At 41.7% G+C, this 25,012-nt stretch overlaps 1 protein-coding gene across 6 annotated transcripts in view; it reads left to right on the top strand.

The window, feature by feature from the left end:
- Window positions 1-25,012, top strand: part of CCSER1 (coiled-coil serine rich protein 1) — a 701,360-nt gene that overhangs the window by 159,379 nt on the left and 516,969 nt on the right. For all 6 annotated transcript variants that reach the window (XM_081020752.1, XM_081020751.1, XM_081020753.1 and 3 more), the window contains one exon: window positions 21,420-21,513. In XM_081020752.1, coding sequence (XP_080876878.1) covers window positions 21,420-21,513 — 94 coding nt within the window. The remainder of the gene's footprint in view (window positions 1-21,419; window positions 21,514-25,012) is intronic.

Raw genomic sequence — 25,012 nt, 5'->3', positions numbered from 1 at the left:
TTACACTTAGTAGACTTTATTAAGGAATCCTAGGAATCAACAGGAAACAAAGGAGACTCATGAAATATTCACCCTTATAGCGAGCCATTGCCCAGACTGTCTTGCACCTCCTCCTTCACTGTATTTCCTCTGAGTCAGGCCCATCCCTCTATGGCGAGTCCCAAGGGACCCTCTCTGTCCTTGTTTTGGTTTCTGCTCTGTTATGTGAAGCAAGTGCCTAGTTCTGGGAGTGGAGGCTGTCAGGCGTGGCCTGTGGTGAAGCTACTAAGTCTGACTCCTGTCTTTGCTCTGTGCTGGGGCACTAGCTTGTTTCCCTGTTTGCCTCACCCTCCAAATTCCCAGTCTCCAGTACCTTCCAGCTCTTCCCCTCCTCTGGGGTGTGACCAGCTGTCCATCACCAGGATCCTAGATCTAAATCATCTTCCCCTGTGCTTTTCCCCTGGGGGGCTCTTGGTCAGGCAGGTTCCACCACTCCTCCTCATCTAGCCAGTCCCTGACATCAGTCCAGACAGCTGCCCACAGGGCAGCCCTGACCACTGAGTGTGGGTGGCTACAGGTAACCTGCTGTCCTTTCCAGTTATACTTCCCTGCCCTGACCAGACCCCTATCAAAATGCAGGGTGACGTCTTTGCTCGTTAATCACAGTTTGGAACATATGTGCATCCATATGGGCACATGTTGTGTTGACATTGTATTTATTTTTTTGTAGCAGGTACCAAAGATATGAAGACAGTTTCCCGTTAAAAACATGAAGATAACTTAAAAATTAATGTCCTTGTGTCTGGTACAACCACCGATGTATTGCCAGGGAGCAGGCGCAAATTGTTTCTCTGATGTGCTGCTGCTAACAGTGGCGGTGATTTGCAGCTTTTAATTGTGGCTAAGCGCTAATATTTAAATTTGTACACCTTTGCATTGCAAAACAAATTTATGATGCAGAACCCTGAGGCTTAAATTGGAGGCAATTATCTTTAAGATACAATCACACTACCCTATTTGTCCATGCACAGATCTGTAAAAATTGTCCTTCATTTGTTGTGGTGCTTCGAGATGAATTTTTGATTAGAGTCTCATTCCCCCACCCCCTTTAATACAAACAGACCACTGACTGAAAATCAAAATAACTCTTTGTTGGGAAATGCATCAAGGTCAGGACAAAACAGGATTTCTGCAAATTGACATGGGATATTATTTATTTCCTCTGGGAGGTTAATGCACCTTTTCAATCACTGGATGGCAGCAAAACCCTTTTGTGAGACTGGAAACTTTAGCAGGGAAAATGTATCTGTATAACAGAAAGACAACTTGATTCTTTTTTAAAAACATCATAGTGTAACAACGACTTTCAATTAAAGCATAAATTATGAGTTCCTTTATTCTCTACTAATAACTGAGGGATAATGCTTTACGAGCATTTTAGCCAGAGGAATATAGCAAACTGGTTCCGTGTGTAAATATTCCTTTGCAGTGGATGGGGTGAGGGGAGAGGGGAGAAAGTATGGAATTTGAATATTAATAATAAGAATAATAATAGTTCATTTGCTTCCTATGAAATATCTTCAGGCAATTTCACAATGCAGTAAAAACATTTACAAAACAATTGCACATATAAAAACAATTGAAACAATTGCATATATTAAAAACAATCATGTATAGAAATGGACTGAAATAATAATTAAAAAAACTCCACTTAGAAGGCTTGTTAAAAGTCTTCAACAGGAACCAGAATGGCAATAGAGGGGGTGCAATGGAGATATTGAGAAAACGAGAAAGGGCAGGTGCTGCCACAGTGAAGACCTGATTCGTACAGAAGAGACGTTTTGATAAGATAGTATCTGCAAATCAGCCTCTCCTGTGGGACACAGTGATCACTTTGGTGTATAAGGGACAATATGATATTTTAGTTATTAATATACCGCCCTATACCCGCCGGTCTCAGGGCCATTCTGGTCTCAGGTATTCTGGTCCCGAGATGTATAGGGGTTTATACACCAAAATTGGCACCTTTAACTTAGCCTGGCAGCCAGTTGGCAGTCAGTCCTCCAGCACCAGCAAAATAAGATGGCAATATTTTGATCCTGTGAAAAGTTCAGCTGACACATGTTGTATTAGTTGCAGCTTTTGGGTCATCCTTAAGTGCAGCCCCATGTAGACAGCATTGCAGTATTCCAATTTAGAGGTCGCCAGTGCATGCAATACAATGGCCAGGCTATTCCAGTCCAGAAATGGATGTAGCTGTCTTACCAACTACAGCTGCAAAAAAGCATTCCTAGCCACTGTGGAAACTTGGGCCTGTAGTGATGTCCCTAGTGCCCATGTCAGTTCTGAGGATGCCATGGCCAAAAGCTGCCGAAAGAGCAAATAAGAATAACAAAGTCACAATGTCCATGTCCTTCTCCCTATAAAGGTCATTCGACAGGGTTACCAAGGCTGATTCAGTCCCATAACCAGACCTGAAGTTGAATTGGAATGGATCAGTTGGGGCTTCCTTATTGCATGAAGTCCAGGAAAAGAATTGTGTGTGTGTGTGAGAGAGAGAATATGAGAGAGAGAGAGAGAGAGAGAGAGAGAGAGAGAGAGAGAGAGAGACTTTTATTTCTGCTGATAATATTGTCATAGTAAGGATGCAGCAAACCTGTGGTATTATGAAAGTGCCACTATCTCATCCCAGGGATTGGAAATGTCTAAGATCTCTCAGCGGTAAAGAACCCTGACAGGTAAATTACCATGACAAGTGCAATCCGTATGTTTAAAAAAAGATGTGGCAAAATGCTTAAAGAGCTGGTAGTGTGGAAACAGAAGGAAGTGAGACTTGCAGTAGTTAATGCTTTTTTTCCGGATAAAGGAGAGAAAACACATAGACACACACACACAGGAACACGAAGTCAAGAGAAATGAATGGCAAGCAACTGAGACCCATCCCAGTTCACATTGATAAAAATCTGGAACATGGTAGAACGTCACACACACACACACACACACACACACACACACACCCCTTCTCTTTCAGATTAGCAGCCATCATTCCTGATTTTTCAATAAATCAAACTATTGAAGGAAGGGTAGATAGGCAAGTCACTCACTTGGTGGCTGGTTAGTGTGGTAACCAATGAAATAGCTTTCAGTTTGTGTTTTCATTTGATTATTATTATTTTTTAATATGACCTGCCTCTTGAACAATTGGTGTGTTGCATATAAATAAATCTGAGCCGTATCAAAACCTCAGTGTAGTTCTTGTGCAATGCTCATCATTAGAAGGGAAATTTAACTTCAGCATTTAATTTTTAATTCCCTATTAAAAACAGCCCATAAAATAAAATAAATCATGTCTTTAACTCAGCAGTTCCATGGATTTCAATTTTTTTTCTTGCTGATTAATCAGGTTAAACTGATTAAGTTAAATTATCTCCAAGGTTCAACTGACTGACCTACTAACCAAAGTTTATAGCTCTTTATATGTTAAAAGGTATGATCCAGTCATAGTTAAATAACTTTCCATCCCATAGATTTCCGTTATACCAGGGGAGGGGGACTTTGGCCTGATAGTGTTCTCAGTTTGATTCGTGAGACCATTCCTTGCAATCCAATCCCCTTTCCCAAACCTGACATCATATGTGACATCTGGTACGGGGCAGGTACCCATTAGCTACAAATGAACAATTGGGAGCTTAACGTAAACTTGTTGTGCTACTTCTGCCCATCAGATTATGGGCAGTGGAATACGCCATGTTCCAATAGCCCAAAGCAGTTTGCATTGTATTTCAGCTGTTCCAATGAAAATTTTGACAGGTGGAGGAGACAACCCTTCTCTTTGCATGCAGAAGATCCCATGTTCTGCCTCTGACATCTCTAGGTGGCGCTGGTGAAAACCCGTACCTCTGCCAATAATTGTTGTCAACACTAAGATAGATGGACCAATAGTGTTAGGACTCAGTATAAGGTGTCTTCCTGTGTGTTCCATTGTGTCTCACCTTATAGACTTTTGGAGGAAAGACGTTTCATAGGCTCCCAGAGCACATTTGTTTGCTACCACCAGGACATAAAACATGGTAGTGACAGTGAGGTGCATTCTTTCTTCTGGGTGTGCCTCCATTTTTGAGAAAGGTTCTTATGAGACATCTTGATCAGCCTTATTTAAAAGTACTTGGCTTCAGCTATGCTCATCATTTGCAAAGAAAAAAAAAAATCCTCTGGTTACTTTCAGTCTCCATCTTGATCCTATTCAGTTTGACTGCTCTTGATGATGATGATGATGTGCCCATCATTTGTAACATGATGGGCATCATTTTCTCTGGCTTGGATTTGTTTATTTATTTCAGGCATTTTTATCCCTGCTCGTCAGCCAGGGGCTTACAGGATTGGGACTAGGGATGGGTGAATCTGTCAAATGGAGTGATTTATGTTTATTTGGAAGCTGAAATTAAATATTTCTGCAATTAATTGTCTTGATCCAAGTTGATAAAGGCTGGTCTGTGCTTCCTGAAAAAGAAAAGAAAGAAATGCAATCAGTTGTTAAATATTTGAAGCTGGAAAATAAGCAGGCTGCATGTTGACTTATAAACAACATGGACAACATTCAAATGAATATCCTTTTTTAAAAGTCGTTTGCATAGGAGTTTCTATTTGTTTTTCTGTATCTTGGAAGTCACTCTTAACAGCTATGAAGATGAAGTAGAGCATTTAGTGGCTCTTTTCTAGAAATGCTTATGAATTATTTTTGAGAGTATGGGACAGTAAATAACTTTCAGAGGTATAAAAAACTACTGAGCTTATCATTTACCCCAAGCATTTCAAGTAAAGGGCAGTAAACATTCCAGTTAATAAGACGATGTTCCCCATCTACATTTAATCTTCAACCAGACGTGGAGTTTTTATGCTTGTGGTTGTGCAGAGGATGACTCATTTGGAGTCAAGATGTGATATGTTATTCAGTGGCAAGCTACAGAACCCCTGGCAAGGACTGCAATTCACTTGGATGTATATTTTCATCTGCCTTCTTGTAATGGAAAAAGATTATGAGTTCCTCCCCTCACATTTTTTTCCAGCTTTATGCAGTTTTGCTAGGTGGCAAAGATTGTGTCACTCACAATAAAAGGTGCTCCTTAGTTTCCAGCAACTGAATTAAAATGGCTTTAGTCTAGTGCAGGGGTTTCGAAAGTGTGGTCTGTAGATCACTGTTGGTTCAACAAACTTCACCCAGGTGGTTTTTTGGTGGTGACTTTGCAGCCCAGTGTAGTCATGTTGTGTGTGTGTTTGTGTGTGTGTGTGTGTGTGTGTGTGAAGAATGGCAGACACAGGAGCTGCTCTGCCCTTCTCACAACCCAGCAGCCCACAGTGAAGATGAATAGGTTGGATCATAAAGGAAAAGGGGGAAGTGGCTCTGCCTTAATCAGAGGAATAAAAACCATTGCTGGTGTCAAAACACAGAAAGATCCCAAGCAGGGAAAAGCGTCAACCTTGGGTTCCCAGATGTTGTTGGAGTACAACTCCCATCATCCCTGACCCCTGGTCCTGCTAGCTTGGGATGATGGGAGTTGTACTCCAACAACATCTGGGAACCAAAGGATGAGAAAGGCTACTATAGACAGTACTGAGCCAGATGGACCAATGGTCTGAACTGTTATACAGTCATACCTCGGGTTGAGCGTTTTCAGGTTGTGAACCGCGGTGACCTGGAAGTAACGGAACGCATTACTTCCGGGTTTTGCCGCATGCATAAACGCTCAAAATGACATCATGAGCATGCGTGGAAGCGGCAAATCAAGACCTATGCATGCGCAGACGCGGATTGCGTTCGCTTCAGGATGCGAAGAGGGCTCCGGAACGGATCCCGTTTGCATCCAGAGGTACCACTGTAATGGGACATCCTATATTCCCAGTATTCTCTAGCCAGACTGGCAGCAGCTCTTCCTGGTCTCTGCAAATGTCTTTCCCATCAACTGCTACCTGCTGGCAATGCATGGCATTGAACCAGTGATGAGACCAGAATAATTGAAGGAGACTAAAGTGAAGTTGAAAAGTAGCAGTACAAATCTGGTGGAAAGTGGTCTCAGCCCAATTTTCACGGACTTAGATTCCCCCTCCCCCCAAAAAAACCCCAAACCAACCTGCATATAAAAAGGGAAAAGTTGTTGTCAAGCCACTATTTTGTGGGCATGGAACCTTTTTCAGTTTGAGGGGCACATTTCCAGCCAAGCAACCTTTTGGGGGCCACAGGCCTGTGGTGTGCGGTGCCAGATTCAAAAGTGGGCAGAGCAACAAATGTATATTTTATTTTGGTACAGTAGGCTTCTCTCTACACCCACACAGAAACACCTCAGGTAACCTTGAGACATGAGATTTCAAGGACACATTCTAGCCAGGCAAAATCACTCATGGAGGTTGTGAAGGAGAGCTGGTGAGGGAAAAGGTTTGTGGCTGAGGAGGGACTGTGGCCTGAGGAGAGTCCCCACCACCCCTGCAAATTATATGAAAATAACGGGAAGCGCCTAAGCTTGGTGCTTTATCTTCACTGGTTTTCATTGACACCAAAGCTGCATGAATCAAACTTGGTGGATATGTGTACTGACTTCAGTTTTTTTTAAGAACATATAACTTAAATCCTGATATGCAAAATAGTTTAGAAAGAAATGTAAAGGAAGAGTTATAGCTTGCCCTTTCTTGCATGTAGCTCATATAAGATCAGTCTTACTCACACATCACATAGTTAAACTGTGGAACTCACTGCCACAGGATGCAGTCATGGCCACCAACTTGGATGGCTTTAAAAGGGGATCAAACGTATTCCTGGCTATCAGCGGCTACTTGTCATGATGGCTGTGCCCTGCCTCTGTGGTTGGAGGAGTGCTCTTGGGCTCAGATCCTGCTTGTGAGTTTCCCACAGGCATGTGGCTGGCCACTGTGAGATCCCGATGCTGGACTACATGGACCATTGGCCTGATCCAGCAGATTTTGGGCACCATGATCTTGTGCAATTTTGTACTGCGATCTCCCCTTGGAAAAAGCACGTTTTGGAGCTCTATGCAAGATTGCTGCCTGGAAAAAGTTGTTTTTCTGGGGGGGAAATTGCGGTGCAAAACCGCACGAGAATGGTATTCGTCGTCTTGTGAGAAAAAAAGGGGATGTCCCAGTAACACTTTAAGGGAATGTAACTTACCTGTGTAGGCCTTTCTTGAAGTCTGGTTGAGCTCTTAGTTTTCAGGTCTGTGGCCCATTGGAGTAGACTCTTTTGCACATTTGGTAAACTAGCTTGAAGGGGAAATAACAAAATCCTCCCTGGGCAAAAACTGGATTCATCCCACACCCTTCCCACTGCTGCTTTTATACATAAGTGGGAGGAAGCATGTTCATAGGATGCTGTGGCGTGCAACATATAGATAGAAGGCACAGAAATGAATAATCCTTGTAAGAGCATAAATTCACAATACAGTTTTCAAATGCTGAAAATAATATCCAGAGTGTTTGCAAACACACAGCCTTTGAATAGTTTGGGGTTTGTGCCTCTGGGTATGTGTGCACCCACACAATCCATTATTTCTAATAGTTGAACAAAATGTTATGTATGTTTGCAAACAGACAGTAATAACTGATTTAAGGCTGACATTCATTTGTAACGATAATTTCCTGTCCTTTACATTGTTTGCTTTGCTAGTTAAAAACGGAGCTTTGTAAATGAAATTTCAAGTGACCCTTTCGCTAGAGAATTATTAATGCAAGGTTATAATAGATACACTATTACTTAATATTATTGGGATTCTGTCTGTTTCCATAGCAACCATGGGCCTATGTCTGCTCCACTAGTAAACATGGTATTAAATCATTCCTTGATAAAGGCTTTTTTTCCTGAAATGTCAGACTTTCATCCTTTACCATGCTCCCCTCTCTCAAATGGCCTTTTGTGTGTGTGAATGTGATGTTTGTAAAGAATGAGATAACAAAACTAGAGTGGAAAGGACTCTTGTTACTGGCCTTGTCTATGTATATGTATGGTAATAGGAGTTGGGAAAACGGACTGTACCACTGCAAGTGTGTGTGTCTCATATTTTTGAATTCTCTGTGTGAGAAACAAAAACAAGCAAAAAACAACAACTTACAAATATAAAAACACAGGATGACAGACAAATGCCTGGGATAGAACTTTTCTCCCTGTCATGTCAGTTTCCTGTCATGAATTTTAATTTTATATATATATATATATAATACATACATAAAATTACATGGAACACTGCAAGCTGAGGTAACCGCCTCAGCAACAGATATTTGGGTGTCATGACAAGGCAGTAAAGCACTAGCTATTTGCAGCGCAACATATAATTGCCTAAATAAGTCTCATTGCAATCTTACTGTTCAACAGGATTGTACCCTTACTATTGTACCCCTTACCCCTGCTTTGGTTTGTTTGGTTTGTTTATGCATGCATACTGTTCATTACTGTTTTTGAGCAGTTCCCTTGTTCCCTTGCATGGTTGGGAGGCTGCTCTTGGTGGGGCTACACTCCCTCTAAATGAGCAGATGGATACACAGCATGGGAGTTCTTTGGGGTCCATTGCTGTTGCTTGAGGCTCAGGCTGCCTCAGTGGCCCGGAGTGCCTCCCATCTGCTTCGGCTGATGGCTCAGCTGCAGCCCTATCGGGAAAGGGATAGCATAACTTTGTGGGAGAGATAGCCATGGTAAAGGTTTGTAATATTGCAGGGTGCTCCCTGATCTCGGCTGACCAGCACTCTGAGCTTTACAATGGAATGCATGACCTCATATGGAGTTATGTCCCCCCCCCCCCGGGCACTGTAACCCTATATCGTTTGTGGGTGGGTTAAAGCCTTGACCGGATGTAGGTAACGTGAGACATTGGAATGCAGCCATGCGGCTGGAGAGGAACAAAGAGTAATAAACGGACTGGAGGAAGGGGAAGAAGCATGATTTGAGCTGCCCTCCGTCCATGGAAATATTGCTGGCCTCAGTGTCTTTATTTTATGCTAAAAAGCACCATTTGTAACGGCGGGCTCCGACATAACTTCTGTTGTCTATGCCCTGGTAACCTCTAAGCTAGATTACTGCAGTGTGTTATACGGTACATAGGGCTTCCCCTGAAGACGGTTTGGAACAGGGGTCGGCAAGGTTTACCTTGCCTGGGCCGGTTCACTCCAGCAGAGATTCCTCCATGAGCCGGATCGTGCACGCAGCCGCGATTTCCAGTGCCTGCGTCTGCGCAGCTGCGATTTCAGGCATCTGAGCATGCGCAGATGTGACTTCTGGCACTGCGGAAGCAAGTCCCCATGCGCAGCACATGGGGACTCGCCGAGCGGGCGGCTCGGTTCGGGGGTGGCTTGTGGGCCAATTTAACCTGATTAATCACTTGTGGCCCATGGGCCTTAGGTTGCCTACTTCTGGTTTGGAAGCTTCAGCTAGTGCAGAATTCGGTGGCCAGGATGTCCTCCAGGGCAAGGTGGTTTGAGCATATCACATCGAACCTGCATTGGCTGCTGATTAGTTTCTGGGCCCAATTAAAAGCGCTGCTTTTGACCTATAAAACAGCACCTCAAGGACCTGTTGGGATTCGTAGGATGATGAGTAAGTCTGCAGGCTTCAACAGGCTGATGCAATACTCTGTGAAGTGCTGGGTCAGAGTGACTCAGCAGGTATATGATTGGCTATCACCTGTTTTAAAAGGAAAGCCTGTTCAACAGTGGTTGTGGTGGTTGTGCTGTGGTATGGTGGTGCTGTGGTGGAGAGTATTTGTTTGCCTTAAGGAGCAGGTACTCTGTATGGACTGTTTTTGTAAATACCTGTATATAGCTCACATTAAAAAGACTGCACTGGAAAACCCTGGGACTCTGAGCGTTTCTGCTAAAAGCGCCGCAAGGAATCGCGACAGGACCATCTCTCACCCATATGAACTGACCCGAACCCGGCAATCATCATCTCAGGTGCTTATTCGTGTGCCTCCTCCACAAGAGGTCCAGAGAATGGCAACATCGGAACAGGCCTTTTCTGTGGTGGCTCCCTATTTGTGGAATGTTCTCCACAGGGAGGCTTGCCTGGTACCTTCGTTACATATCTTTAGGTGCCAGATGAAAACTTTTCTCTATAACCAAGCTTGTGGCTAATTCATTAATCTATAGCCTTTTAAACTGTGTGTGTTTGATGGGGGGAATGTTATTGTTTCATTTGTTATTATGTTATTACTTCTATGTTTTTATAGTGTAAACTGCCCAATCCTCAGAGTGAAGTGTGGTACTTACATTTAATAATTAAAATAAATAAATAATAAATAAATAAATAAATACTAGACGTCTAATGATGTTCACCTGCTTGAATAATTGATATTTTGGTTTCCCCCTACACACACTGTCGAGATCCTCACGTGCCCCCTGAAACTGCCCCAGAGGATCCCCCAACTCTCCAGGTCATATTTTGAGGGTGTACAGGAGGAGGAAGAGGAAGAAGTTCTGTTGAACAAATGAAGTCAGCTCATGGATCGTTAATGTTGTTGTTGTTGTTGTTGTTGTTGTTGTTGTCAGGAATGGAGAGAGGTGTTCTTGCCTCTCAGGTGTCAGAATAACTTGTCTGCCAACAGCAGTAGTACAAAGCAGGTTGTAATAAAAAAAAAATGGCCTAAATATATATTTTAGAGGGCCTTGTCACAGATCAAGTAGCTGCAATACTGGGTTTCTGGCTGAATGTGTTGTTATTTATAAATTACATTTTGTTGTGAAAAGTATAATAGCACTCAAAAGTGTATGTGTTTCATACATATGCTGTGAAATAAAATAAATATGCTCCACAGGGACTTGCTACCAACACTGGCTCTCTGATGACTATATCTGCATAATACATGTACTTGCCTCATTTGCATGTCACATTCTTAGATGGGCATATTTTGTATTTAATTTTCAATAAGTATTATGATTAAAGGCATACAAGAATACAGAGAGAAGCTGCTGCCAGATCTCTTGGGTAATGATAACGTTTATGACAATCACTTGACATGAAGTGGATGAGGTACAATGGCAAGTTCATGAAATGGATTGCTATGGACAGTTCACCAAGCTCCCCATTTGTCACAGTCAAAAAGCAGGTTTGTGACATGCTTGTCACTTCTGATATGTACTGAGAGACAATAAAAAGCTGTCATGGGTGGTTGACAGTATGAATGGATGGAGAATTTAGAAGAGGGCAGACAGGAGCTGAGACCTAACGGAGATTAATTTTTTTAAACAATGTTACTTGACCTAATCTATCCCCTGAACAATATTTTGGTTCGACAGTTGCTGGTTTTCTTTCTTTCAATATAAGAAAGAAAACCAATATTTTCCGCAAATGAAAATATTATTTCCGATGGGCGGCTTTGCAGGAAACTCCTTGTTCTGTTTAGCTTTGAATAATTTCTAAATTCTTTATAGTGATGGTGGTTATGATGATATCTGTAATATTTTAGACTAGCATAATCTATTTACAGTAAAATAGCAGCTTCCGCATGCCTCCAGGCAGACAGATACCTCTTTAAATTAATGTTTCAAATCGGTGAAATAGGGCTAAGAAATAGCCAGCTGTTGAGGTGTGATGCTAGAAGCATTTATTTAATGCTGTCCCATCTGTTTTAGGGCACTGGATTAGTGCAAGGTGTGCAGTTTGGTTTCCGTGTGTTTATAAAAAGGGTTTGAATTGATATAATTATTGTGGGGCAGTGTAGTATATCTACTGTCAGCATCTTCCAAATGTAGGCATAGGGAAAACAAGCCAGCCAATGCATAGTAGTTTTCAGCCCCATTGATTTCATGAGGGTTTTATACCCACTTACTTGGGAGTAGCTCTATTGAACTCAGTGCAGAAAGAAGATTTAATGGAAGCTCTATGTGCATGCATGAAGTGGAGGCTCGTCCATTAGGGTAAATGGCGCATTGCCCCACCAACCCTGCCCTCAGCCAGTTGCTACGAGCAGTTCAGGGGGTGCTCAACAGGGAGGAAAATGCAGACAAAACTAGAATGAATTGGCTATATTTGGCTCCAGGTCTGCCTGTCATTGACTCTATCTATTATTTGGGCTCCCTGCCCACCACCCCCGCCCCAGTCCCAATAGGTAGCAGCAGCTTGTTGTTGTTTATTTGTGTCCGACTCTTCGTGACCCCATGGACCGGAGCACGCCAGGCACTCCAGTCTTCCACTGCCTCCCGCAGTTTGGTCAAAGTCTTGTTAGTAGCTTTGAGAACACTGTCCAACCATCTCGTCCTCTGTCGTCCCCTTCTCCTTGTGCCCTCAATCTTTCCCAACATCAGGGTCTTTTCCAGGGAGTCTTCTCTTCTCATGAAGTGGCCAAAGTATTAGAGCCTCAGCTTCAGGATCTGTCCTTCCAGTGAGCACTCAGGGCTGATTTCCTTAAGAATGGATAGGTTTGATCTTCTTGCAGTCCATGGGACTCTCAAGAGTCTCCTCCAGCACCAGAATTCAAAAGCATCAGTTCTTCGGTGATCAGCCTTCTTTATGGTCCAGCTCTCACTTCCATACATCACTACAATGGTACCTCAGGTTAAGTACTTAATTCGTTCCGGAGGTCCGTTCTTAACCTGAAACTGTTCTTAACCTGAAACACCACTTTAGCTAATGGGGCCTCCTGCTGCTGCCGTGCCACCGGAGCACGATTTCTGTTCTTAACCTGAAGCAAAGTTCTTAACCTGAAGCACTATTTCTGGGTTAGCGGAGTGTGTAACCTGAAGCGTATGTAACCTGAAGCGTATGTAACCCGAGGTACCACTGTACTGGGAAAACCATAGCTTTAACTATATGGACCTTCGTTGGCAAGGTGGTGTCTCTGCTTTTTAAGATGCTGTCTAGGTTTGTCATTGCTACTGCTGAATAAATGGGTCTTCCACTTTGAATGATGTCCCTTATCTGTGTTAGGAAGAAAGCAACACTGTCTCTTTGTAGTTATTTAAAGAACAGCATTAGGACTTTGCCATTTATATTTCTGTCCTAGCAGACAATTTGGATAGTGGGGTTAAACAAAACAAGAAAATGCATGTTGTAATAATAATAATAAATTCTGAGATTAATCACAGTTTGAAAAAGTTTTTTTGTAACTCGTCAGAGTTTTGTGCATCTCACTGAACAGACACATTATTTTAAAAATCAACAAGCGGGAAACAAAGTCACATGCTTCTATACGGCCTCAGCTAATAGCTGGGAATGGCTGGCTGGAACCCTGAATAGGAACACTCCTTTCAATAGAAATGATCCAGGCAGGTCCCTCTTTCCAAACATAATGCATTCCCAGGAAATTGTTCATTAGGCAAGTGTTCACATAACAAGCTGACAATTTTTATCATTTCCTATGGGAACATTTCTAATGCATGATTTGTACATCTCTTCCCCCACCCCTCCACAGTTTCTTCCTGAGCCAGGAAAACAGAGATAAAGGAGGGGCTTGGATCAGTCTAATATCTACCACAGTGTGCAAGAAGAAATACCATTGAGGTGGCTCTGATGACTTCTTTGCTCCTGCAATGAAGCAAAGTACAGGCGACTACCATATCACACGGGGTTTCCGTTCCTGGCCCCCACACACATCCGCAGAGTGCACATAAGCGCCCCCTGCCCTGTTACATCTTGTCTCTGTTACGCTCTTGTTCTATCCCTCTTCTTCCCTCTTCCGGGTCCAAAAGTACCTGTGTTTCAGTGATCACACGTCATATGGACATGCCTAAAATGGTTGCTTTTGCATGGAAGCTTTTGAATGGAAGCTTTTGCAGCCTCCAATGTGTTCCACCTCATGATAATCAGATCCTGTTACATAATCTGTATTTTTGGCTAAATTCGATTGCTATTTTATATTGTTCAGGTCAATTTATTGCATGCACGGCCCTTTTATTTTATTAATAAATATTAAAGTTTGGGGGACATTGCACCAATAAGTGGTACACAAATAAGCCATACCATACTACCATAGCATCTTTCTCTTTCTTCTGGGCCTTTGAGTACTACTCTTAAACTGTTTGTCCACAGAAACAGAAATGTTGAGTAACCAAGTACTGCAGGATTTATATTTTTCTTCTGACAACTTCTCATACATTTCACTAGAAAACATGATTATTTGATGGCTGCATTCAGGAGCCGAATACATTTAATCTGCTCACAGCATATGAAAGGCATCCAGAAAGCTTTACATTAGATACACAGAGGTTCTCGGTATGTCAGCAGTGAAATCAGCATTTTGTAAGTCTTCTTCCTATTTCCTGGTTTTCATGTAATTTTATTTTCTCTTTGAAGTCTGTGGAAGAGTCCAGAAGGGGAAGCCTTTCATTATGCCCATGAATTATTCAGTTATGGTTCTTAGAGTTAACATTGCTTTAAATGGCTTAAAGGTTTTCCATTTTAGTGTTTGCGGGCTCTTTTTATGACTGTGTGCCACGCTTCTCAGTTAAAATCTTTGAATTAGTTGTTGCTAGAAACACTTTCAGTCTTTAATTTGTATGATTGTGTTCTAAAAAATGTGTTCAAAACATTTCTGTTATCTGTGGAAAATCTTTAGTCATATACCATAATATTGTAAGTCATGTGTTCGTTCTCATGGGCTTGGCCTGTAGGTAAAATAGTTGAAGGGAAGGTATATCTGTTTTCTCTTTAAATTCTGCAATCTTCTTCATCTTCTTCTTCTTGAAACATATAGCACTGTGTGTCACTGCTCTCTGGTGAAAGGCTAGATGGAGTTAGAGAGAGCATGAGAGGCTCTGTGAATTTCCCACTGTGCGAGATCATGACATATACAGTGGTACCTCGGGTTAAGAACGTAATTCGTTCTGGAGGTCCGTTCTTAACCTGAAACTGTTCTTAACCTGCTGGGTTCCAGGCCCAATTCAAAATGCTACTTTTGTCACTGAGAGCTCATCATCCCTCATCATCCCTCACAACACTTAGAGGACCAGGAATTCCCCTATCCCTGCCCTAAACTGTTTGGGATCAGGGTATCTCTGAAAAACTGCCTGTTTCCATTCAAACTTGCCATTGCCCATGTTGTCATCGGGAGTCCTGTTCCAGGTACCCCCACATCTTGAGAGTAGAGGTTTGTACAGCTTCTCATTGGTGTTACTGTGTCTGGAACTTCTTTCTCCAGGAGGTCTTATCTGAATGACATATTTTCTCCTTTCACAGGCAAGTACCTGTAAAGACATTCAGTTTGGGGAAAGCCTTAAGGGGGAACGCGTCACAATGCACTATTTTTTTCTCCTTGTTGATATTGATAGAAGAAACATTGGTCTAATACCTGTCATAGTTCCGATCTTGTGGCTTGCCTTTTAAGATTTTACAGTGTTTTTGTTTTTGTTTTAATTTTTCTGATCGTAAGCCTCTCTGGATGCCTATTGCCAGGCAGAAGGGTGACATTTTAAACAAACATATAAATATATTGATCTCTCCACAGACTTTTACCGAAGTCCTCAATGTGGCATTAAGATGAACATAAACTGAAATCTCCTTGCCTGTGGTTTTAAAAGGAAGCTCAAGTTTGACAAGAATTATGATATAATGATATAGATTATTTATCCTTAAGGATAGCAAATTTGAATATGAATATAGCCAAAATTTACTGCCAAACAAGGATCCAGTTAAAAGCTGAATAACTTGTTAATAAACATCTAGTATTAATGGGATGTAGATTCATTATAATGTTTGCAATCAGAGCACAGAATGTCACAAGCATTAGTCAAGACTTTGTAACAATATTGCTGTAATTGGATGGTAATTTGCATCATTTGAATAAGGGAACATTGAATCATAGGAAGGGACAAGAAATATTTTGTCTGCTGACAATAGTAAACAAGAAGCAGCTGACAAAAATGGCAGAATAAGTTTGAGACCATATCAATCACTGAACAAATGAACAAGATCTGGATCAAAATCTGTAAACAATGTTGTTGGAAGACCTACAGCATGTAAGTTAAATAAATGTGGCTCCATGCTGCGGCATGTACTGTTCATTTATAGAAACAGCAACTTCAGTTCCCAACGTATCTAGCTATTGCACAGCACTGTCAGTGTCCATGACCAGTACCTAGTAAGCAGGGACTATCAATATGGAGCAAGTGAGCTGGGCATTAGGTGCTCAGTGCAAAATTAACAGCATTGGTGTGTCCTGGGACCAACTATCAGATGGGTTGCTACAGCAGCACTACCACAATACAAATGTATGGTCAACAGATAAGGAATGAGTTCTAAATGCATACTTGGGTTAAAGGTGGTTCCCAGCCCTGAAAATGTCGAATCTGCTGTTTTAGAGGATATTGAAAGACCTCATCACTCATCACTCCCAGCTCCTCCTCTCTCTGATCATCTGCTGGGTCCAAGACTTCTCTTTCACTCTGAGTAGACTATTCTTCCTGAAGACACATCTGCTGATAGAGCCTCCTGACAGCCAAATAAGTGATCCTATAGTGACTCTATAGTGACCAAAGGGCCCCATGTACATGAAATTGTATGTGTGCGTATGGCATGCAAAATATTGCTTGTTTCCTTTTCATTTAGCTGTTGTACTTTGATATTTGGGCACATGCACAGTAAAGAGAAGAGCAAAGCGCATGCACAGCCACTGTACTGGAAAACGATAGTCCTGGCTTCAAAAAGTGCTTTGCTTGCTTATGTTGTATTAAGCCTTGCTCATACCATTGTTTAGCCCTGGTTGTGCTACTTGTGGATGGGGATTCATATTGGAATCTTTGTTAGGATGTGTATCCCATTGAAAGCAATGACGTGCTGAAAGGTACTCACATTCAGATCTCTTTCAGCCTCTGTTTCCACCCCCTTCCACTTAGCTTGGGCAAGAATTTTGGTCTTGTTTCTGACATCATGTTCTATTCTAACATGCGTTAGCTAACCATTTGGACCTGCAGCCACATCTGCAAGCCAGGAGGTGATGGGGCACTAAGGGGACTAAGGGAAGCTGCCTTATACGAGTCAGGCCACTGGTCCATCTAGCTCAGTATTGTCTACACCTGAGCTTCATGCAGGGGTCTCTCCCAGCCCTACATGGTGATCTGAGGGACTAAATCAGGGACCTTTTGAACGCAGAGCATGTGCTCTACCACTGAACCACAGCCCTTCCTGAACCAGTGGTGGATTTTCTTAAAGCTGGATAGCTCAGTTGGTTAGATTGTGGCGCTGATAACGCCAAGGTTGCAGGTTCGATCCCTGTAAGGGATAGCTGCATATTCCTGCATTGCAGGGGGTTGGACTAGATGATGGTCAGGGTCCCTTCCAACTCCATGATTCTATGATTCAAGAAGGGCATGGCTGACTAGCTGGAACATTGAACAGGAACCCGGAGAGTTAAAAATGTGTCTAATCATTGTAGAACCCTTGTAATCTGAACCCAGAATTTTTTTTGTGGGGGGGGGGGATTTCACATCAGAATTGGACAATTACCAAGCATTTTTTCCAGCTCCCTTGCACTCTGTAGGTGTAGCACTTTGAGGCAGAAATGAATGGAAGCCTTCCTTTCTGCAACAATGAACTGCAACACACAGACACTCATTCATTCTTTGTATACACATTCTTTGTTTGACAATTGTTTTTGTTTGAAGATCACACTTTAATGAAAGGGAACTGCCCCAAGATAAGTTGTTGAGAAGAAGGGGCAAGAAGGGGCAAAGCAGACTTTGGTTTCATTCTCCTGCACCACAGGGGTTAAATGCAGTTTTATGTGCCAAAGGAAGACACTGGGAGGAAGAAAGCTGTGTTTTTAAAAGTTTCTAAGGGGCTATTCCAAAGTCAATGGAGAGTTTTATTAAAGCTTTTGCTGAAGCGTTTGTCTGCAAGCAGTGATTAAGTCTTCCAAGGGGGAAGAAAAAGAAAAAGAAAATAAAAGAAAGGACATGTCAGCATTCATCTGTCAGCCTATCTTTGGAACACAGAGAAATTTTGTTTCCTTTTCTTCCCCCTTAACTAACAAAGCATTTTAATGGGAATACTTTGAATTAAGGCATTGTATGGGCTTCTTCCATATGTGCTTTTTTTTAAAGGAGGAAAATAGAAATTGTCTTGTAATTCTCTCTGGATGTGCTTGACAGCAATAGTGTGTGTGTGTGTGTGTGTGTGTTTTGTTGTTGTTGTTGTTGTTGTTGTTGTTTAAATAAAGCAGTTGTAAAAGTTTTTGGAGTTCAGAACAAATTATTTTGTTAACTGTGATGAATGAAGGGGGCAGCATTGAGAGGGTCGAGAAGGCAGACCTCAATAGCCTGATGGAAATTTTGCCAAACATGGTCTTGGGTGGTCAATGTGGCCGCAGAGGTGCTGATAAAGGGGTGCAAGCCTCCCCCCAGTTGAAACTGCACAGAGAAGGTTGAGTAATGTGCTGGCACGCTTTTTGACGGCTTTGTTATTAACTATCCCTCAATCCGCTCACAATGCATGGTCCTCTTTTGCCCAGACAGGGTTCCCTTGTCTGAGACGGGCATTAGTTTTTGGTTAGAAGGCCTGTGCTCCAGTATATTAGACTGGCTGCAGAGATTTGTGGTGAGTGCTTTGCAGCATGCCCCTCGTGTAGCAGAAATGGCATTGGGTAGGATATAGGTATAAAGAAGCATAAATGCAAAAGAAGCATTACTCCACGTTCCACGAAGTGTGACAGAATTCTGGATTGGAACCCATAGCCTGCAGGGCCCTTTCCAAGCGCAATGTGATCAGGCTACTAAGTCATGCTTTTCAGCGCCTGAATGTGAATTCATCCAAGATGTTTCCTGGTATCGCGGTGCTAGCTCCCACTGAAGAAAGAATGCAAAATTAGACACACCCTTTGCCTGATCTAGTAAGATTTTTCTGACATCATTATTTTTAGCCTCCCTATCAATGCATCTAAATGCTTTTATAAGTTGCCTGGTTCACGCACAGGTTCAGACTGCAGTTTATGGATATTGAAGGGGCAATGCTGAAAACACCATATTAACGCTCTCTGTTTCAGAATGGTGCTTCGTCATATTCTCCTTATTCACCATAGATGTATCTTTTTATTGAAAAAGCATTTCTAAACAGTTCACTATTTTTTTAAAAAAAAACACTTTTAAGTGTTTGTGTTTTAATCCGTCTTAATAAAAAAATTCCTTCCTGTAGCACCTTAAAGACCAACTAAGTTAGTTCTTGGTATAAGCTTTCGTGTGCATGCACACTTCTTCAGATACACTGAAACAGAAGTTACCAGATCCTTCTATATATTGAGAAGGTGGGGAGGGGTATTACTTAGAAGGTGGTGAGATTGGCAGATAGCTGAGATGAGCCTGTTGACGACTCTTAACGACTGTAATAGGTCTTACAGGAAAAGGCAAGGGGTGAGAAGGTGAGAAATGGCTTAGTCATGTATAATGAGATAAGAATCCGATGTCTCTGTTCAGACCAGGTTTCTCCATTGTTTTAAGTTTGGTAATGAGTTGTAATTCAGCAGCTTCTCTTTCCAGTCTATTTCTGAAATTCCTTTGTAGTAAAACAGCTACTTTGAGATCTTGTATAGAATGTCCTGGGAGATTGAAGTGTTCTCCTACTGGTTTCTCTGTTTTGTGATTCTTGATGTCAGATTTATGTCCGTTTATTCTTTGGCGTAAGGTTTGGCCTGTTTGTCCAATATAGAGAGCTGAAGGACACTGTTGGCATTTGATGGCATACACAATGTTAGACGATGAGCAATTAAATAATCCCGAGATGGTATGTGTGATGTTGTTGGGGCCAGTAATGGTGTTGTCCGGGTGTATGTGGCAGCAAAGTTGGCATCTGGGTTTATTGCAGGCTCTGGTGCCAGTGTCCGTGTTAAGTCTGGTTGTAGTATTATTGTGGGTTAGGAGTTGTTTAAGATTGGGTGGCTGTCTGTAGGCAATGAAAGGTCTTCCTCCCAGAGCTTGAGAAAGAGAACTGTCATTGTCCAGGAGAGGTTGTAGATCTCTGATGATGCGTTGAACTGTTTTAACTTGGGAGCTGTATGTGATGACTAGTGGAGTTCTGTTATTTTCTTTTTTGGGTCTGTCTTGCAGCAAGTTCTCTCTGGGTATCAGTCTGGCTCTGTTGATCTGTTGTCTAACTTCATCTGCTGGGTATTTTAGTTCTGAGAAGGTTTGCTGTAGCAAACAGTGTCCTTCAGCTCTCTATATTGGACAAACAGGCCAAACCTTACGCCAAAGAATAAACGGACATAAATCTGACATCAAGAATCACAAAACAGAGAAACCAGTAGGAGAACACTTCAATCTCCCAGGACATTCTATACAAGATCTCAAAGTAGCTGTTTTACTACAAAGGAATTTCAGAAATAGACTGGAAAGAGAAGCTGCTGAATTACAACTCATTACCAAACTTAAAACAATGGAGAAACCTGGTCTGAACAGAGACATCGGATTCTTATCTCATTATACATGACTAAGCCATTTCTCACCTTCTCACCCCTTGCCTTTTCCTGTAAGACCTATTACAGTCGTTAAGAGTCGTCAACAGGCTCATCTCAGCTATCTGCCAATCTCACCACCTTCTAAGTAATACCCCTCCCCACCTTCTCAATATATAGAAGGATCTGGTAACTTCTGTTTCAGTGTATCTGAAGAAGTGTGCATGCACACGAAAGCTTATACCAAGAACTAACTTAGTTGGTCTTTAAGGTGCTACAGGAAGGAATTTTTTTATTTCGACTATGGCAGACCAACACGGCTACCCATCTGTAACTGAATCCGTCTTAAGTTTATTGTTATTTTAACTTTTTGAAAGTATGAAATTATTGTTGTTAATTCGTATTTTTTAAATCATTTTAAAATATATATAATTTTTCAGTTTTTAAGTTTTAAGACAGAAAACCAATGGCACACAAAGATCGCATATACACAACGTTTTATCATTTTTATAAACCACTGCAAAGTTGTTGCTTTCTTCATAATCATTTGGGAATAGAGATGGAATCTGATCTAAATAGATTTAAATAGATTTGATGATTCTGACCTGATCAAGCTTTGCCTGCATCAAATTATTCCTGCACTAGGCACCTTTTATGCTTGTGCATGTTTTATTTTATTTTTAAAAAATCAACTAATTATATGCAAAAATGTGCATATATTATATATACCGGTAATACATATAAAAGAGTGAAGCCCATGTAGCACTATATTTTTGTAGCTTAATTGTGTAAGTATTAATACCTAAGTATTTTTATGCAGTTATATGCATTGTTGTCTGGTTAACTTCAGGAAACCTGGAGTTCATGTGTGTATAACATGCAAGTAACAATGTGTAGAATAATGCTGCATATAATATGCTATTATTGTACACATTTCATAATTCTTATTGAGATCAGGAAGCAAGGTGGCAATTAGATAAAATAGATGAGGATAAGCTTATCACTGAGATTTTCAGAAAATTCCATCCACATTCAGTCACCTTCCTAAACTACTATTTTGTTGGCATACTACAGGATGTTTTGAATAACTTGGGCTCCTGTGACCTGGATGAAGATGACCTCATGCTCGACTTGGAATTCCTGGAAGAACAGCATCACAGGCGTTCTGGTAAGCCAGGCTGATGGGCCACATTTACAACCTGACTATTCCTTTTGAATGAGATTTTGCTGAGCGCAATTTTTAGGACGTGAGTAGTAAAATAATATTTTTTTTAAAAAAAGAAGGGAGAGTGGATTATATATTTAGCCATTTTATGGTCTGAATAACCTCTAGCAGTTGCTATACAGGATATCATTCTCTTCACTTGAGATGCTAATTTCTTGCTTAACCCTATTCATAATGATGCTATTACTGGAGATCAAGCTGTTTTTCTATGGATCACTTCCATAGGCCAGTTTTCAAATGGTGGACTTACTTACCTTGCAGAAGAAACCCAATTGCTTGGTAATTGGAGACACATTAACATTCTATATGCTTTTAATGTCTAAAGGTCAGACCTTGAAAAACCATCTTCTTTCTTTTGGTCAACATTGTTATGTTGCTAAAACTTTTTTCTAACTTTTCCACTAATATTTTTTTAATTGGGGTCGTAATATTTGAATTTCTGTTTCCCATTTAATTCTTGTTTTGTAACATTCGTTAAATTTTACCTGCTGTGCGTCGCTTCGGCCATCTCCAACTCCCAAAATAACATTCACACCCAACCATGCCAGGAAGTATCTATTCTTATTTGAATGTTGCATTGAGCAATAATCTCCGATAGCAATATTAGTTGTGTCTAATCTCTTCCCAGTGGACTGGTTAATGTAGAGCCACCAGCTACCCCTGTCAAATCCTCAGCAAAATTGCCTCAGGTGGTGTTTGCTGGGCATGCACAACCACACAGTTTGCCTCTGTTTTATTTCTTTAATGGGTTCTAACTATATTACACCCAGGGTCCCATAAACATGTCCGGGAAAAGGTAACGTTCCTTTGAGCCCGTAAGAGGGAGAATGGCAAACACAACCCTACTCATTAGTTCTGTGCAACTCTCTTAGCATCCTTTTTGTCTGGAAGCAGTTGTACAGCGATGATACATGGAGCCTCTTCTGATAGCAGATAATTGTTCTTCATCTCAGCACCATGAGTGATTGAATGCTCCAATCACACACCTGTCACAGAGATGCAGCAGAGGGATCTACTTCAGCAGAGGCAGAACCAGAGTAACAATGCAGCTTGCATTCCATGTCTTTACAGGACCACCTACTCCCACCTTTATTTATTTTTGAGATTGAATACCCCAGGGTTGTTTTTAGACGCAGGCACACACCATAAAAACAACGTAAAGCACAACTAGGCTGCACAGAACACAAAGAAAAGCATAGCACAGACTCAACAAGGTCTAGGAAAATAACAAGGTTTTAACTTGATCCCAAAAGGTTAGACTCGACTCCAGGCAGGCCCCCCTTGATGTTGCATTTCCCCATCACTTTCCTTCTTGCAAATAGGGTGATCTTTTGGGGAAGTGCATTGTACAAAACCACCCATTCAACTTTATTTGTGCAACCTGAATTTGCCCGTATGTGATTGATGCCCACCTGAAACTAGTGACAATCTGGAAGCACCCTAACTTTTGAAGTGCAGAGTAAAGAGGTCAAAAAGTAGAATTCCTTATGCATTAAACTTAACTAGCTATCTCTCTTGCTTTACACCTCACTGAAACTTTCAGCTCAAACAACAGCAAAAACATTTGGCTTGCATTTCGACTGGGTAGAGACTTTGGGACTCCTTCCACCTCCAGTAATAGGGATATTTCGAGAGGGAATTAATTTAAAACTTTGGGGGTGGGGCATGCCATCTGCTGGGGCAGCAACATATCTTTTTTTCCCCAGCTCTGCCTCCTGTGGTTTTGAAGCTTCTCTTGGCACAGGTTACTTTTGAGATTTCCTGCAAACAGGGCATTGATTTGTTGGGAGGGGAGGATTTTTCTTCAGTGATAGGCTGGTCTTGTCCTAACCCCGCCCAACAACTTTTAAATGAATAGCCTGCATTTTATGGTCACCTATGCGGGTGGCGCTGTGGGTTAAACCACAGAGCCTAGGACTTGCTGATCAGAAAGTCGGCGGGTGAGCTCCCATTGCTCTGTCCCAGCTCCTGCCAACCCAGCAGTTCGAAAGCACGTCAAAGTGCAAGTAGATAAATAGGTACCGCTCTGGCGGGAAGGTAAACGGTGTTTCTGTGCGCTGCTCTGGTTCGCCAGAAGTGGCTTAGTCATGCTGGCCACATGACCTGGAAGCTGTACGCCGGCTCCCTTGGCCAATAAAGCGAGATGAGCGCCGCAACCCCAGAGTCAGCCACGACTGGACCTAACGGTCAGGGGTCCCTTTACCTTTACCTTGCAGGACTACTGTGGAAAATTAACAGTCTGTTCTTTGTAAAGTTCTCTGTATGTGGCATGGGGGTAAATGCTGCTGTGTAGAAGTGCTAAATATTTACTTGGAATCCTTTGGTGCTTCTCACATTCTGTCAATACTGAAATGCTTAAAATTGAGCCAATATAACAGACATTATCTGCCTTAGGGAGTGCCTGTTTATTACACCACATAAATTAGAAGCTTACATGTTTCAGGGTAGTATGGCCGTAGACTAGAAGCTTACATGTTTCAAGTGCACGAAAGGAATTGTCGTGACAGCTTCGTACAGCAGGTTACTGTTTTTATGGGATGGAAACCCATCAAGTGCTTGTGCAAAGAAGCCTAGCATTAGTTTAACCTTGTTTCTTCTAGCCCCCCTCCTATTTAAATGTGTCTTGTATAATGCAAAACATTGATTTCTGAACTGTGCCTATGTAAATGAAGAGCTCATACCTCAGTGATGAAAGGAAGGGACTATTCAAACAATTGTGTAAGGGTGGATATCATTTGTACATGGCCAGAACTCAAATACTATGCCCTCAAGTTTCAAAGCAAAAAGCTCTGGGTTCTTCTAATATGGATTAAGTAAAATAAAGTTAGCTGCAGTTCAGGTCCAACCTAGTTTGTTCTATGTGCCAGGAAAGGTAGGGATAAAAAAAGAATAAAATACTAGGGTTCTGGAATATGTGGCCTCAGGTATTGTTGGACTAGACCTCCCATCATCCTTGACTATTGGCACTGCTGGATGGAGCTGATGGGAACTGGAATTACTTGGAGAGCCATGGATTCCTCACTATTGAAACACATCTAAGTGAGGCATGATCACAGTAGATATTGCCTCTTAATGCACTTAACAAAAAGTAAAAAGAAGTCGTTGAACAAATCTGCCCTGCTCACTGTTTTGTTTTCCAAAATAGTGGTTAGTTCAAAATTAAAGCAAAAGCCTTTGATCTCCAAAAAGGCATGAGAAAGGGGGAGAGGGGAAGGAAGGTTTGCTAGCTGAGGCTCACCACAGCTCTTCTCATAGCAGAAAACAATTATTTCCCACTGTAGCTCAACCTGGCCAGAACCTCTTAAGATGAAAGGGATATGTTCAAAAGGGAAGCTTCTGGGATTCTAAAAATCCCAAGGGGACTCTAAAAATCTCTACTGAATTGCCCAAGGGTTAAATTAAGCTTTAAGTAAAGGGGAATCATTCTTTTTATAGTGCAGTA

Source organism: Podarcis pityusensis, assembly GCF_964106645.2.
Source record: "Podarcis pityusensis genome assembly, chromosome: 9".
NCBI lineage: Eukaryota > Metazoa > Chordata > Lepidosauria > Squamata > Lacertidae > Podarcis > Podarcis pityusensis.
Note: the sequence above shows the minus strand (reverse complement) of the source record. Positions and strands in the feature narration are given on the sequence as shown.